The sequence below is a fragment of the Symphalangus syndactylus genome, chromosome 23, assembly GCF_028878055.3.
Source record: "Symphalangus syndactylus isolate Jambi chromosome 23, NHGRI_mSymSyn1-v2.1_pri, whole genome shotgun sequence".
NCBI lineage: Eukaryota > Metazoa > Chordata > Mammalia > Primates > Hylobatidae > Symphalangus > Symphalangus syndactylus.
This window is the reverse complement of record NC_072445.2, coordinates 55,427,731-55,444,607: the sequence shown is the minus strand read 5'-3', so window position 1 is coordinate 55,444,607 and position 16,877 is coordinate 55,427,731. Positions and strand designations below refer to the sequence as shown.

General features: G+C 43.7%; 1 protein-coding gene across 8 annotated transcripts in view; it reads left to right on the top strand.

Annotated features, from left to right (window-relative positions):
* JARID2 (jumonji and AT-rich interaction domain containing 2) overlaps positions 1-16,877 on the top strand; it is a 282,213-nt gene that overhangs the window by 235,349 nt on the left and 29,987 nt on the right. For all 8 annotated transcript variants that reach the window (XM_063632862.1, XM_055264039.2, XM_055264038.2 and 5 more), the window contains one exon: positions 9,857-10,092. In XM_063632862.1, coding sequence (XP_063488932.1) covers positions 9,857-10,092 — 236 coding nt within the window. The remainder of the gene's footprint in view (positions 1-9,856; positions 10,093-16,877) is intronic.

Below are 16,877 nucleotides of genomic sequence, written 5' to 3'. Positions count from 1 at the left end.
TTTTTTACAGCAGTAATGCATGTAGAGACCAGTTATACAATGTGGGTTTCTAACCACCCCCTTTACGCATTTGGGGCGGTGTTCCTTAGAGGCCGTTTGGTAGAATGGTTCAGAGCATCGTGATTACAGCACTGACACACTTATGGCTGCAACCTTAGGATTTTTCTGTTTTTAGTTTTCTTATCTGTAAAGAAGAGATCATAGGTTTTGGCAAGAACTAAGTGAATTGATTTATGTTACAACAGTTAATGTTAGAAACTGCCGTGTTTCATATTTTCATTAACATAATGTGATTGAAAAGATCTGGTGCCTGGAACAACCTTATAATTGCTAGGAAAACCCGAGAAAGTTTATGTATCTCAAATGCCTGGGACACGATGAGGACTGTCAAAGAGTCAGCTATCACCCTTGAGTGTTGTGACATCATCAGCTTCACCAGAACTGTGCTGTGAGCTGTTTCAGTCTGGTAGAAGGTCTTGGTAATTTCTGTGTCAGGATTATCATCCTTTCCCTGTTTCTTCTTGCTTTGCTAAAGCATTTATTTGTTCAACTGGCCTCGTAGGGCCTTAGGGGGATATAGGTACACACTTCGGGATAGCTGGCCCATGCCCCATGAGTTTAGTGTTGTGGAGATGGTATAGTCCCACCTTCATAACTCTTTCTGTGACAGGCAGCTAGAAGATGGTGTACCTGGTGGTGGAAGAGAAGCTCCGGCTCTGGTCCCTCTTAGCCCGGTGTCAGGGCTAAAAAGTTTATTTAGCCGCTTTAAGCTTTAGTTTTCCTCCTTTGTAAAATTATATTATTAATACGTGACTCAAAGTGCTGCTTGGGGTTGTTGGGGAGGATATGTGAGGGTGGGGGATCACTACTCTCAGATATGGATGCAGAACCCACAGATAGAGAGGGCCGACTGTATTTAGTTTTTTCGTGCTAATGTTTTTACTTTGAAAATGACCAAGTTGCCTGTAACTTGTATAATCAATTGTGTCAATGGGATGCGTTCTGGTCTAATTCGCATGTGCATATTTAAGGGTGTTTCTCTCTCGGTGTGTAGTAAACAGTTTATAGATTCCTTCCTCAAATCCAAAGGTGAGCGAGAATTCTTATCACTGACTTCAGATGTGGTTGGCCTGTTATAAATCATTATTTTTGGGATTTAGGTTTTTTGTTTTGTTTTGAGATGGAGTCTTGCTCTTGTCACCCAGGCTGGAGTGCAGTGGCGCGATCTCGGCTCACTGCAGTCTCCACCTCCCGGGTTCAAGCTGTTCTCCTGCCTCAGCCTCCTGAGTAGCTGGGATTACAGGTGCCTGCCACCACGCCCGGCTAATTTTTCTACTTTTAGTAAAGATGGGGTTTTTACTATGTTGGCCAGGCTGCTCTCCCGAGCTCATGTGATCCGCCTGCCTCGGCCTCCCAAAGTGTTGAGATTACAGGTGTGAGCCACTGTGCCCGGCCGGATTTAGGGTTTTATGAAACCCAAAACTGCAGCAACATTTTATTTGTTTGTTCTTTAGGAGTTAACGCCATCCTTTTCTGAGTGTAACCTGCAGTTCTGTGCTCTTGCCTTGATTCTTGCCAGTGGTAAAGCAGGAGACCCTTGCAGACCAACTGCCCATTGCCTCATAAGGCCATTTGTCCAGCTGTTCCTCCCTTTCCGTTAATGCAAACATTTTAGAGCGACTGATGCCCACACAGGCCGCGGGGCTGGTAATCATCGGGTCTGCTGTCCTTTCCTCAGCGCTTTTGGGGGCCAGGAGGGCCAAGAAGTCATTTTTCAATGACAAAAACCATTCATCCTGATTTATGGTCTTTCTGTTGTCCTGACCTTTATATTCTCATAAAGGTCTTTTAATTTTTAGTGTCGTATGTTAGCAGGAATATATGTAAGAAATTTGTGTAAAGGGCAGATACATCCAAGTCTGTTATTTTATCATTGCACATAATGCATTCACACTTGTAGATCATGACGAGAGTGGCAACCAAGTGGTAATTGGTGGGAAAAATATTACAGAATTGAAGTTCTTCTACAGAAAAGGAAAAAGATGTGATTGGCTTTAAACATTCCATTTCCGGATTTCTGTGATAATTGTGATCAAAGTGAAAGAGATTTCATTGTATGAAAGTTCCAGGAGGGTTTTACAAAGCCTGTAAACCAGTAGAATTTGCTTATGATACTGGAGTTTCGGAGTACAGAGGCAGCTGAAGGTTCCGTCCTTTGCATCCCAGGTTGACGTTTGTTCCCTGTGTGAGTGAGCTGCTGGCTGGGTGCAAGGTGATAATGGGGCTTTTGCTCACCTAAGCTGTGTTCTCGCAGCTTTCCCTAGTTTTACACGTGGTTGCTGTAGCTACGTTGGTGGAGTTGTTTTGGCCCAGGGCAAACCGGGTTACAGCACTCACACATGCTACATTAAAATCCATTTGAACTGTTGGCACAGGTTGGCAGACATTCCATTGTTTTCAGACAATAGTGACTCAAAGTTGAACTGGCTCCAGGGAGCAAGTGTGGCTTTTGTACAGTAACAGGGATTTAATGCCAGCCAATTGGCGGAGTCTGTGTCTTGCCCAAGTAAGGGATGCCATGTAATGACATGAAGCGTACATTTAAATATCTGGCTTGAGATCAGAAACTTGCTGTGGATCTCTTTTCCCTTGCTTAACACATTTCTTCTTTATTTACAGTGATTCTTTTTTTTTGCCCCTTTCATTTGTTTTGGGGTGTGGACAGGAAGAAGGTATTTTAATTTGGTTTAATTTGGGGATTAGTTCGGTCCCATCTTCAGGGTCTTCTTTTCCTTTGTTGCCTTGCTAGCAGATGTTTCGGGCTGACTTTCTGTAATGGTCCTTGTCTAGATTTTTCTCTTTCAAGGAGGTTAGGCCTTCTGAACTGTATTATTTCAGGTCATACACTGCATAATCCCAGGATATCTTATAACTTTTGCTCAATGCCAAGTAAGGACTCCTGTTTCATACACATCTAATAATCTAATAATACACATCAGGATTCCCTCTTATGTTTGGATGAGGTGCCTTTATTAGTGTGGGTAATTGTCAAGATAGGGGCATCTGGTTCTGGGAGGCATGGCTCTTGGAGACAGGTAAAAGTAGAAGGCCAGCTTTGTCAGCTTTCTCTAAAAGTTATATTTTTCACATGTGGATCTTTGCCATTGCAGCAAGAGCTTTCGAAAAGATCATCCTTCTTACATTTGCATAACTCCTTTCTCTGAAGAACGCAAAGCACTTATATACTTTATTCAAAATACTTCAGCAAGTCCTGGAGGGCAGATAAGAGGAAGCAGCCAGCTGGTCTGTAGTTCAGGGAATTGAGGCCCAAATGGGGTTGGTGAGCAGAACTAGAAATCAAAATCAAGAGTCTGTGTATGGAGTGAGGGTATTAAAAACCTTGCAGTCAGTTTTTCATAGGGCTGCCTTCCTTGAGGGTCTCTTCCAGGAAACTCGTGTCAGCATCTAAATATGTGAACAAAGCTTTTGGGGAACATTGTTTAGGACAAGCTCCCTGGAGGTATGGATGTGAATTCCCCTAGGAAAGTGTAGCTCTCTACCTTTCAAATTGTTACAGGATTGCTATTAAATACGTTTCTAAAGTAACTTCTTTTGCCCATATCTTTTTCATCCCTCATTGGGAGCAAATCTTACCTTCTCAGGGATGAGGTGACCCTAAATCAAAATAACAGCCTTTGGATTTAAAGATTTTGCCTGCCGTGGTGTGAAAACACTTTTCTATAGGCCGTTTAACTTTCAGAGTATGTGTATACAAATCAGTATATTTGTCTCTGTTCGTTAATGTAAAGCTATTTGTATCTGAGTACAATACAGTTTCCTAATATGGTTCACAGTGATGAACGCTTTTTTTCTCTCCTTAAAGAAACTAGTCCAATTATTTCTTTTAATTGGGGACAGTGTGTGGAGGACTTCTATACATTGAACTTTCTGTCTTTCTCTCTCTTACGTTCACAGGGTTTAATCTTTGCCTGTGAGAGTGAATATTTTTTTTCCTTTCCTCTTCTCTCCCTTTCTCGAATCTTACAAATTAAGACAAAAGATAATTACTTGGAGGAGTAAAACTGGCAGGTTCCCACGACACTTAAAATTAATGAGCTGTTGAGTACAAAATATACCTTGTCTTTGGCTCTGTTGGTGTTGCCCAGTCCTCCCCCTGCCCCCTTTCCCGTCTAACACATGATTTGACTTTCTGGCTATGTTTGCCATTTGGTATATCACTGCTCTAAAACAGCATGATGGTTACAAAAAGTGGGTTTGCTTGGAAACCTTCTCTTTGTTTGCAAATGAAAGTTAATTTGATTCAGTTTTTAATTTCTGTATGTTTGAAAACTCTTCCATTTCCAGATATCTCATCAAAATATTCTTTAGTAGAGTACCTTGCTGAAGTCCTCAGGGTGGCCAGTTTGGTTCACTATGTTAATTTCACCTGCCTCCCTCTCACCTCCCGTTCCCCTTTGCTATAATCCTAGTACTGACCGCTTTGCTGTCCATAGTATTTTCCTGAGCAGTAGGTTTTGTGACCTCAAAATACAACCAGAGTTGTGCATCTGGTTTCAGGTACGGATACTGCAATGAAGGATCTGTTTTTTTCAGATAACAAAGATACTGCCGACTAACAACAGTCACACTCTTCAAGTGTCTGTGAAAGTCCCAGCTTAGCAACTGGCCTTGCCCTGCCAAGTGATTTATCACTGAACAGGTGACTTCTGTCAGTTTTATGGGACACATCAAGCTTCTTGAAATCATCATGTAAGGATTAATGGAACAGATGATCTGGCCCCAGGGTTTCAGGCATTTTGAATTCCAGACCCCTTTCTACTTTTAGAAGTTATTGAGGGACCCCAAAAGGCTTATTAATGTGGATTATATTTATTAATATCAGCTTTAATTCTCATATCTACCATATTAGAATTAAAAGTAAAGACACTTTAAGATAGTTATTCATTTAAAAAGTGACACAAACCAGTTACATGTTAAACACATAGAGCATTTTTTAATGAAAAATAATCATAGTCCAAAACCAAAAACTTAAGAGTTACATTATTTGACCTTTTTGTTAATCCCGTTAATGCCTTACTAAGTAGGATACAGCCATATTATGATTGCTTCTATATTCATCTCTTGAGTGTTGCAGTACATAGTTTGATTGATGTATATGAAGAAAATCAGCTTCGGATAAATATTTACGTACATGGGAAATGGCCTTTGTAGATGATTTCAGTACTTAATAGGACAGTAGGCTCTACAAGTGGTAGTTTCTTACAAGTCGGTTGCTCTGGGAACCTGTACCTGTATCAGTGAACTTTTCTTACTGTTACATTAATATACATTGGTTTTTCTTTTTCTTTGAACGGACCTTTAACCCATGCACTATTTTGTAGCATCCTGTGTTGTTCATTTGAAAATAATGGTTCAGTGAGTTCTTGTTAGCACCTTTGGTAATGGACAAGGGTACATCATCAAAGAATTTCTGTCGAACTCATGATGGCAGATACTGGTTTTCTGAAATTCTAATTTTTGCCTGAAAGCATGCATTCTGTTCCTTGAATAGACAGGCTTGCTTCATTTTTGATAAAATCTAGTAACTAAGTAAAAACTACAGATAAGTAAGTCTGAAGAACTATAGTGTGTTGGTCCTTCTTGAAATAAAAATAACATCCTATGAAAAAAAGGGGCTAGCCCAAAACTTGCACATCACACAAGTGCTTTTCCCTAGAGATGATCATTGTATTTCTGTATACAGGAGAAGTGCTTTATGTGTAATAGCATCTTGTCACACAAAGTATGTGTGCTCAGGGGCCATGATTGAGTCATACTCACTGTATGACTTTATCAAGGTCATTCTTAAGTGAAACTGATTCTTTTTTTTTTTAACTGCTACTAATCCATGGTAGCAGGGATGAAATGCGTATTAGATTAGTGTACAGTAGTTTGGTGCCATTTTATGCTAAAGTACCAGTGATTTCACCCATATTTTAAAAATATAAAAATATATTTTGTTGAGATATAATTCACACATAGAATATACCCATTAAATGTACTGTAGCATGTATCAATACTGGATTTCATTTTTATGGCTAATACTTCATTGTATGGATATACCACTTTATGTTTATCTGAATAAATATCAGTTGGATCTTCGGGGATTTCCCCCAATTTTTAACGATTAGTAAAATAATTCTGCTATGAATATTTGTGTGCAAGTTTTTATGTGGACATATTTTTTATTTCCTTTGTGTACATTCCTGGAAATGGAATTGGTGGGTTATATGGGAACTCCTACGTTTCTCCTTGAGAGGAACCATCTGAAAAGGAGAAACCATTTTGCATTTCCGTAGTGTGTGAGGGTTACAGCTTCTCCACATCCTTGCGATCAGTCATCATTATCCATCTTTATGATACGACTTTACATCCTAGTTGATGTAAAGTGGTGTATCTCATTGTGGTTTTGATTTGCATTTCCCTTATAGTTAACCTACCATTTTTTGTGCCATCAGTGCAGATGTCTACCCATTGTAAAGGCAAATAATGTCTTTATATTATTATGAAATAGTTTCGACACTAGCACATCTCTTGCAAGGGTTTCTAGGTCCTTGAAGGGTCTCTAAATCTCCTTTGAGATCCACTGATCTGACCATACATCGCTAGTGGAAAATTGGGATGTGTTTTCAGTGTTGTATTTCTTTTTGCTCAGGCAAGTGATTAGCTACTCCTCTTTTTCCCATGAAAGTGATACTGGCAAGTGTTAGGAGGCACCTGGCTCCGCTGGACTTTGTCCACAGACTCTCATTCATGGTCTGGCATGAGTAGGAGATGTAACAGGCATGGTCAGTGTGGACAAGTTAATGACCCAGAGGAGTAGGAGGTTGTATTGGGTCTTGCTGAGACCAGTGTTTGTCTGCATTGAAGCCCTTCTTTATATTCTGTCTGCAGGGAGGGATATGAGGCAAAAAGAGATTTGCCCACAATCTGATTGTGTAGTAACCTGAGATGGCCCTTTTAAACATGCAGTGATAGTGTCTCCCAAATACTGTGTAGCTACTGAACCCCAGACATTGTGGTACATGTTCTACCTACATGAACATCTGCTATCCCCAGTCTATAGATGAGAAAACTGAGGATTAAATAACTTGCCCAGCTGCAAACAACAGAGCTGGGAATGAGCTGCAGATACTGTTTTGAAGGGCGGCAAACCCATACAGTAATATTTTGTTAACTGAATAAAGAGAAGTAATTATAGAACTGGTGCTGCTTTGTAGTAGGCCTCACCATGAGACATGTCTTAATGGCAGGAAAAAGCACAGAGAAGTTTGGAGGAGTATTGGAGATTAAGAAAAAAAAAAAAAAAAAGGCGGCCGGGCGCGGTGGCTCATGCTTGTAATCCCAGCACTTTGGGAGGCCGAGGCGGGTAGATCACGAGGTCAGGAGATCGAGACCACGGTGAAACCCCGTCTCTACTAAAAATACAAAAAATTAGCCGGGCATGGTGGCGGGCGCCTGTAGTCCCAGCTACTCGGAGAGGCTGAGGCAGGAGAATGGCATGAACCCGAGAGGCGGAGCTTGCAGTGAGCCGAGATCGTGCCACTGCACTCCAGCCTGGGTGACAGAGTGAGACTCCGTCTCAAAAAAACAAACAAACAAACAAAAAAAACTACTTCCCATGCTATATTTTAATAAGCTGTGTTCACTGCTTTAGAAAATTGGTGAACAGTCAGGAATTGCCTAGATTCATGTTCCCTTGGCTTGATTTTTAATCACATTGAAGTATGACTTCTTGCGGATGTTGCTTTTAATTTGTCTTGAAAGCTAGCACAGATACTGCCAGCTTGGGCATGATTGATGGTTTCTGACAATGGGTAGTTACTTAGACTTAGAATAAATGACAACCATTTGAAACTCTCCATTTTCTCTGTAACTGAGAGTATCCAGTAGAATGTTGTGCAACGTCGGATTCTACTTGCAAAGTTGGTTCGAGGGGAGAGAGAAAATCTGGAGATCTACTGGACAGCCTTGTGACTAGTCATTAATAATATAGTGTATGCTCAAAAGTTGCTTATCTTACATATTCTTAGCACAAAAGTATATAAGGGGATTGGATATGGTAATTAGCTTGATTAATCACTTTATACATGTATTAATATGGTATGTTTACAGTTTGACGTTTTAATTGTTATACTTTAATAAAACCGGGAGAAAATATATGGAAGGATACGTTAAGCATGAAAGCAAGAAACTGAAAGAAATTTGTTAGCAGATTTGGCATCACAGCAAGTGAAAAAGTAAATGGCAAAAGAGGACGATATTTGCAATTTATAAGGCATTAATATAATTTAAAGGACTCTTAAAATTCAGTGTGAGATTGAATGTTGGGGAAAAGGGAGTCTTCAAAAAGGACAGACTGGTAAGATGTTTAGAGGAGGAAAGATGTGATTTCTCCTTCTGCAAGCCAATAGGAGGAGATTTACAACTCAAAGGAGGAATAATTTTCACTTTCATCTGCTGCTGTGGGGGTGGGGGAATTCTGCCTGAAGTTCTGCCAGTCCTGGCTGGGGTGGGGGTGGCCTGGAGTCACTCAAGTGCCAGATGGATGAGTGGACACAGTAACCTTTTGAAAACTCCCTCCGGCAGGATGATGGCTAGAAGATCACTAGAGCTTCCCCTTGCTGATCTGCCTAAAGCAACCCAGGAACAGGGTGTGCTTCCTCCTTCCCTGAAGAAACGGGCCCTGTTTGGACTGTTTGTGGGGAGACAAGGCCTGTGGGTTCCAGAGAAATGGATGTGAAAGGCTCCTTTATTCCATGGGGGAGGGGCTGTAAAGTAGAAGGATAAACCCATAACATTAGTTTCTGGTTTTCTGTAGAAACCCAAAGCATCCCTGTTCTCTTTTGAAGTCTCTGCCTCGTGGGTAGGAAGCACCATGCTCACTGGAAATTCTCACTTGTAGCCACCTGGGGTTTGGGGTGGGCTTGGGAGGCAGGCTGACTTCATGTGCCAGGGATAGGTGGCATGGCCTGTGCCAGGCGCGTACACCCTCCATCTGTAAGTGTCCTGTCCAGTAGGGTTGTTCTGAGGATTCAGAGGCTCAGTGTACTTCAGGGCTTTAGCATAGTTCCCCTGGCTTATAGGAAGCACTTAAGAAATATTAGCTATTAGCTATTGCTGTTTTTGAGTTTAGGAACAGAAAATGGGTCTGGCTGAAAGTTCCATCATCCCTTTCTTCATCTCTGTTGTCACTGATAGGTCAGATAAAGCAGCTGTGCCCCCAACCCATGCATGTCAGTAGCTCTCTGCCCTCAAAATGCATCTCTTTTAAATCTGAGAATAGGCTTTTTTTTTTTTTTTTTTTTTTTTTTTTTGGAGATGGAATCTCGCTCTGACATTTGATGGTTGATTCTTTTTGACTTCGGGGAGTAGAGGTGTATTAGTCCATTCTCACACTGCTATATACTACCTGAGACTGGGTAATTTATAAAGAAAAGAGATTAAGTGGACTCACAGGTCCGCATGGCTGGGAAGGCCTCAGGAAACTTACAGTCATTGTGGAAGTCGAAGGGGAAGCAAAGCACTTCTTACGTGGCAGCAGGAAAGATAGAGCGTGAAGTGCGAAACACTTTTAAATCATCAGATCTCGTGAGAATGCACTTGTTATCACGAGAACAGCATAGGGGAAACGGCCTCCATGATCCAGTCACCTCCCACCAGCTCCCTCCGTAACACATGGGGATTACAGTTGGACATGAGATTTGGGTGGGGACACAGAGCCAAACTATATCAGTAGTTCGCGTGGTAGTGGTCAAGGTAGTGATTTCATTCTTGTTTTCTCCTTCCTTTCTAGTTTTCAATGGTTCCAGCAGGTCAACACGGGAGAAGGAACCTGTTCAAAAACACAAAAGCAAAGAGGCCACTCCCGCAAAGGAGAAGCACAGCGATCACCGGGCTGACAGCCGCCGGGAGCAGGCTTCAGCGAACCACCCTGCAGCGGCCCCCTCCACGGGTTCCTCGACCAAGGGGCTTGCTGCCAACCATCACCACCCCCCTCTGCATCGGTCGGCTCAGGACTTACGGAAACAGGTAAAGTCCAGCAGGGGTGCCTACATGTGTGCCAGACCCCGGTTTCCCACTTCACTTCACCGAGCTAAAACTTCATCTTCAGAGGGCTCAAGAAGCAGGAGGTGATGCTCAGAAGCAAGACAGGGAGAGACAGAGTGCACCTTTGCATGAGCTGCAGGCACCTGCACCTTTCGTCCTGCGAAGATCCATCAGTTGGATTTGCATTCATCCCTGGGTGCCACTGCATTCACCAACTGCATTCACCAAGAAAGTGAACTCACTTTTTTACTTAAGCCTTCTCCCACCCACCCACCCTGGCCTCCAGATGAGCGTTAGAGTGGCAGGGAACATGTTTTTCTGAGGGTAGGTTTTAAAACAGGCCTGCAAATGGGATAGTTCTGTTAGTGGATGATCCTAGTTTACTTTTCTGTTCTTTTTGATGTGACAAGTTAACATTTCACCACCTGGCCTTTGAAGCAGAATATGTGCATGTTGTGTGCCCTGCCCAGCAGTCTGTGGAACTGGGTATGGCTGGGTGGCACCTCTTCCACTGAAGGCATTTGAGTCCCAGGCTGTAGCATCCACAGAGTGTAGGTGGCTGCCACCGTGACCACCTCCTGCCCCTGCCTATCCTGCACTGTCCCCCCCGCCACCCCCTTGCCCCCAACAGGGCCACAGATAATGCCGGTTCTGGTGAGGCAGTTTTGAAGAATCCCTCAGGGCTTGGCTATTATTGCTGTCCAGATGTTCCCATTCCTGGACATTGATTTCTCACAACCCTAGGGATGAGTAGTGGGGATAAAGGCAGGTTCCTGCAGGCACACGGCTGAGGGCTTGTCCCCGGACAGGTGGCATTTCACTGATGCCTGGTGCTCCTCTTCCCCACTCCATTTTAACATCTGCTGAGTCACGGGATCATTTATGAGCTTCCCTCACAGAGTTAAACATAGAGTGTTAAAATCTTCCCTAGAAGAGACTGGAGGCTATGATTCTTAAAGGTAGCTTCAGAGGAAGTTGTAGAGGGGACAGAAGAGATTCCTGGCTGGCAGTGTTGCAGAGTGACTTACATGGTTATTGTGGTGTGAAAATACTCGATTTCATCTTGTGGTAGAGGTGGTCTTTCTCATTCATTCTTGGTGGTGACGTGGATATTTCTCTTTGAACGTGAACATGTGACTATAGTCATACATAGGCAGACAGGTATGTACGCATGCGCATGTGAACCTTTACCTAGCAAATAGTATGCAGTTGTTGGGGGCGGGGGGTGGGCATGGCAAGAATCACCACATTTATGTTTCCACAGTCCACACACACCTAGCACGTGTTAAACACTGGCCACTGTTGCCAAAACAGACCTCAGTTTTCCCAGAGACAACAGCCACGGTGTGGAATTGGGCCACACCATGTGTTCACCTGGCGTCTCTCAACCATTGGGCCCCCGATTGTCAGCACTGGAGGCACAAAGCCCAGGGAGGCACCGAGCTTTGGTCCTGGGTGTGTGATTCTTCACTCCCCCGCTGTTCCCAATGCTGTTGGTCTGATGGAGACTTGCACAGAACTCTCCAATGTAAGATTTTTGCTCATGAAAGAGAACAGAATTAGAAGCAACCCAGAGAGACAGAAAGACAGTGATTATACCATGTGACTGCATCCTGTCTGCTTTCCAGAATCCTAGAGTAGGGTTAAGTTGATTGTTTTTGTTTATCTTCTATTCATCCCACTTTGCTTTTTTGAGTTTTTGAGTTTACTTGTGGTAAAATTCTCTTGGGCCACATCAGAACTGGGGGCCATATCCAGGTGAGCTTCCAGATCTTGCTTTTCTGCCCTGAGAACCCATCCTTGGATGGCGAGGCAGGAATGAAGGGTGGCAGAGGACCTGAGTCATGTACATGTGACTGTTCATGTTCTAATGCACGGACAGACACGGGTACGCACATCCTCTTGCGCGGTCACGAACAGGGATGCGTGGGATACGCCTGTCGTCTCAGCTGGTCAGAGCTCACTCTCAGCACTTGGCCTTCATTCAGTTCAAGGTTTTCGTTTTTAAGGGGATGAGAGGAATTAGCACAGTTGGACAGATTAAAGAGCTGAGGAGGAACAGCAAGTACCGCGTTAGCCTGGGATGGCCCTGCCTGCCCCCGTGCTCCATGGGGTGTTCGTGTGACCTGTTCCCTGTGCAGGATCTTAGGTGCAGGAAAGAGGTCCTGGGGTGCCCCTCACACAGCAGGCCTCTGTCCTCTGAGTTCATGCCAGGGCTCAGGGTAGAGTCCCTGCAGGTAGCGCCATATGCTCATGCAGGGCGATCCTGCAGGTGTTGATGGGGATCCTTTCCTGTCACCGTTTCCCCACTTTGTACCTCTTCGCTCTCCTTCTCCCTCCCTGTTCCAGTCTAACCAGCCCAGATGGGATGATCCATGGCTCCAGATTCTAATTTGGCTCTGACTCTGAGCTTCAGTGAGACTTGAGATGTGATATTTAACCTTCCTGGGCCCTGTTATTCCTTTGGAGCCAGTCTTGCCAACTCCTTATACGGGGACATTGTGAGAAATGAAAGGAGAATTTTCAAACGCTCAGATCCTATTAAGTACTCTGAAAATAAGGTCAATAAAAGCAAATTGTAGATTCCCTTGTGACTGCTTGATACAAGTGATTAGACTGTGACCTTTCATCTTTTCAACTGCTTGAAAGATATGGGCCCAGAGGATACTCTGATCTTTCATTTCAAATATGATATGTGGATTTTTTTTTTGTTATTGCTCAGCTTAAAAGAAAAGCATAAATGTGACTGAACTGTGGAGGGATATAATTTTTAGGGGGTGCTGCTGAGAAGTGCCTTTGCTCTGCTTGCTGTAATGAACTGTGTGGGGGCACGCGCCTGTCTGCCGAGTCTAAAACCACTTCCCCTCATGTGAACTGGGTAATGCCATCTGATAGTGTGTGCAATTTATGGAGTCCCTAGAACCCGAGAGTTAGAACACACCAGTGCATACCTCACCTACGCCTTTTTCTTGGTGAGAGGGCTCTGGCCGGCCATTTAACTCTCTATTATACCAAATGAGCTGTCTTTGTCATGGAATGCACATGCCTGTATAACATTGCAGTTGTCACGGGGCTGGGAGTGCCCCTGGGTAATAATTTGGTTGTATGGTAAGGGTCTCACCAAGGAGCAAATGGTGTTTTTCTGTTGCTTTCCTGCAACAGTACTTCTGCTTACGTGCAGTGACAGAAAGTAACAAGTTTAGGATAGTCCAACAGACGAGCTTTATTTCTAGCAAGGGTTTTGAAGTATTAGTTTTCCAAGAGAGTCATGAGCAGGTTTTGTACTCGTGTAGAAATTTGTGTGGTTTGTAAGCCAGGATATTGCACCAGATGTGGCCACATGTGATTCTCATTTCTTATGCTGAGGCTGAGTGTGAGAAGAAAATGATGAACTGGCTAATCCCACTGGTTTTGCAGGACCTTCCACTGAGCTATAGGCTACTGTCACTGAAGAGGTTTTCATATGAAAATGTACAAGCGTTGCAGAAAAGTCCTGCCCCAGTAAGATTCAGAGAGGGCCAAGGAATTGAGAATATTCTTTTAAAGTTCTGGAAAATACGACTATTGAGAAGGAAACCTAGAAAATCGTATTAGTTTTAAAAAATGTTAAAGGTTTTCTTCTCATGACATCATAATGTCATTTGAATTGCACTTGCTGGTGGTGTGGTATTTGCGACTCAGTTACATTGCCTTCAGTGGGAGGAGAGGTTATAGGTACATCTACATGCCCCAGTAGAATCCAGGCATCTCTTTTAGAGCACATTCGCCTTGGCCTTGGCCTTGGCTAGAAGGCTCCTGCCCATCTGCTGCTGCGGTCAGTGTTTGAGCAGGCTGCTCCTCCCCTTCCATAACTCACTGTCTGTCCAGTGCATTTCGCTTCTGTTTAGGCTCTTTGTTTTTGATTCAAGTTTTAAAGTGCAAATGGACTACCCCCAGCCACCAACTGTTTCTCTCTCTGGGCCTCTGGCTCTGTTTTGAAAGGCCGGCAGAGGCTTCGGCTCAACGGCTCCCTCTCGTGGGGAAGAAGAACTTGCCAGTGAATCTGAGGTTGAACTGAGGACAGCGTCATAATCTTGAGCGACTGAAACATTTTTGCTTAGTTAACCAAAAACATCACAGTCATTTCTCATCTTCTGCTCTGCCTTGGAAGTGCATGTTTCTCCTTTTCATCTGTCATCATATTGAGTTGATTTAAATATTGTGTGTGTCGGTGGTGGGGTGGAGAAAAACCCATAAGGGTGGAGGGGGAGGGATTTTATATTCTTAAAGCAAGCACACAGAGTGTGGATTGGGTACAGTTTTTAAGATGGAATTTCTGTTATTAAGAACAAAGTCAGGTAGGAACTTTTGAGGTCCTGGACTTTCATATCTCTCACCTTATATCCCTTCTGCAAGAAGAATGAGGGATTGTTGCAAGTATTCATCTGGCTGAATGTAACTTGAAAATGCTCTCAACCTTGCCTGTTAAATTGAAACCATTCTCTTATGACTAGGAGGGGTTGCTCTAGTATCTCATGGCCGTGTGCCTGGGATCACCTGAGATACAGATGACGGATGGCTATAGGCCAAGGAGCACACGCTGCAGACACCTCACTTTCTGCAGAGCTGGGTTGGGGGCTAGGGGGCAATGCACTGAGAAGCCAGAAATCCACAACAGAGCTGAGAGAAGGAGCAACTTCAAGCACTGATGTATAAAGCTGCTCAGCTGAAATGTATTGTCATTCAATGGAGGGTCCTGCTGTAGCCCACTTCGGCGCTAATTCTTCAGTGAGCTCAGATGACTTCCTGTGTGTGCTTTTACGTGGAATCCCTCAGGACGCGCAGCGGTGACCTTCCTTGTAGTGCATTGGCTGCATAACTGGGGCTGTGTGGTTTTAATTGATACAGAGGTGGGTTGAGGGAGACCTTCGGTAGCAAGGTAAGACAATGCCTTCCTCCATTCTTTTCTTTTGTACCAATGAAGCACTGGCTCCTTAGAGACAAGTCCAGGCCCAGAAAAGGGGCATCTTTTTGTTAGATTAGTAGGTCGCAGGTTTCCCCACAGTGGTGGTGCTGGCTGGGTTGTTGGTTCTGTTTTATTTCTCCATTTTAGGACACATGGAGCAGCTTAAGGGGCAGATTGCTTCCCATGTTAGCTTTTCAGCTCCCTTATGGCCTCTCTGTGGTCTCTATGGCCCTCTATGGTGGGCCTAGAACACGGACCCTCTGGGTGTCCAGGAGGAAGACGGCCAGTGACACTTGCCCTTTTCAGTCTTTGTAATTTATTTGTTTGAACTTCGCTTTTCTGTGTTGTGGGTGAGATCCATCTAGTCTTTGAGCTTGTTATGTGGGCGTGCGTGTATGATATCTGGGTGGATACTGTTGAAGATAACTGTTATAATAAGGAAAATAGTGCAACTCATTTTTCTCATAAAGCAAGTTATTTGAATGTATACCTTGCCAATAATTCAGTATTTAGGTTTTCAGAAAGATGTAAACAAGGTGTTCCTTTTGTCATTGAAGATAGTGATATATAGAATTCAGCTGTGTAGAAAATTTACTTCCCTGTAGCATTGCTAGCCATGAACTCAGGTGCCCCTGAGAAGCCAGAATGGATGGAACCAAAGGCCTTACACTCTTATTTGAGATAGGATATGAGAGACATAGCACTCTGGTATTTGGACAGTGGTGTTAGGGAAGGGTAGGGTCCACGGATTTGTGGGAACACTGAGCCATCCAGGGCTTTTAAACAATGATTCCCTTTCTTGATCCTCACCAAAAGCATAGAATCTAGAGGGAAGGGCTTTACATTATTTTGAAGCTCCCCTAAGGGTTTTAGGGGTGCCAGGTTTGGAAAACACTGAACTCTAAACCTCAGCAAGTCGTGGTGGCTGATGCCTGAACCTCACAGGAGTTGGTTATGTCTGGCACCATCTGGAGTTTGCCATTTTGACTAGCAATTCCCCATCTGTAGGAAGATATGAAGCCACATCGTGGACTCAGTCTCCTTAAGGAGACTATTGTACTGGGAGTAGGGTTGAAACAGCCTGTACCCCTACAGGTTAAAAGGAGATTGAGCCAACTGTAGAGGTGTTGTCTTCTGCTGTCTGAACCTGAGATAGAACCCTTCCCCGAGGTCCTGGGTACCCTGAGACCCATTCTCCCGCCACGCCCCCCCATTCCCCCCCCCAGGCTTTGTTGCTGGAAATAAAGATCAGCCCCAGCTGGAGTTTACTGTTTGCTTTTGTTTTTCTAAATGTTTTGTCTTGCTTTGGTTTTAGTGGAAACATTTGAAAGAACAATTAAAACTAAGAGATTTGCATTCCTCACTATACCTCCTCTTGCAGATTAATGGTACTTACCACGGAATATTTGTTTGTCCTTACCCCTGGTTTTATAAATCTGTTTTAAATTTATCATTGCCAGGTGCTTTTTTCCTCTCCAAAAGGGTTTCCCATTATTTATTCCAGACCCTGTCTGTCAGTCCCACTTTTTTTTATAGGGTGACTCGTGGTCAAAGAGCCAGAGTGTGATTCCTGGGTCTTCCCTTCTGCCTCTTCATGGGGCCTGAGATCTGGCTCCAGGAATGGGGCCTTCCTGGGGCTGGGTCCTAAGAGATATGTCCTACCAAGAATTTGTGGCTTTGATTGGACTACATTTAATTGCTGGCATATAGAGAAACACAGGTCTCAGTGGCTTCTTTCCTTTTCGATTTTTATAAACTTCACTGATACTTCATTCAGTGGTTCCAAGCGCGGTCCCCTGGTCAGCACATAGCATCACCTGGG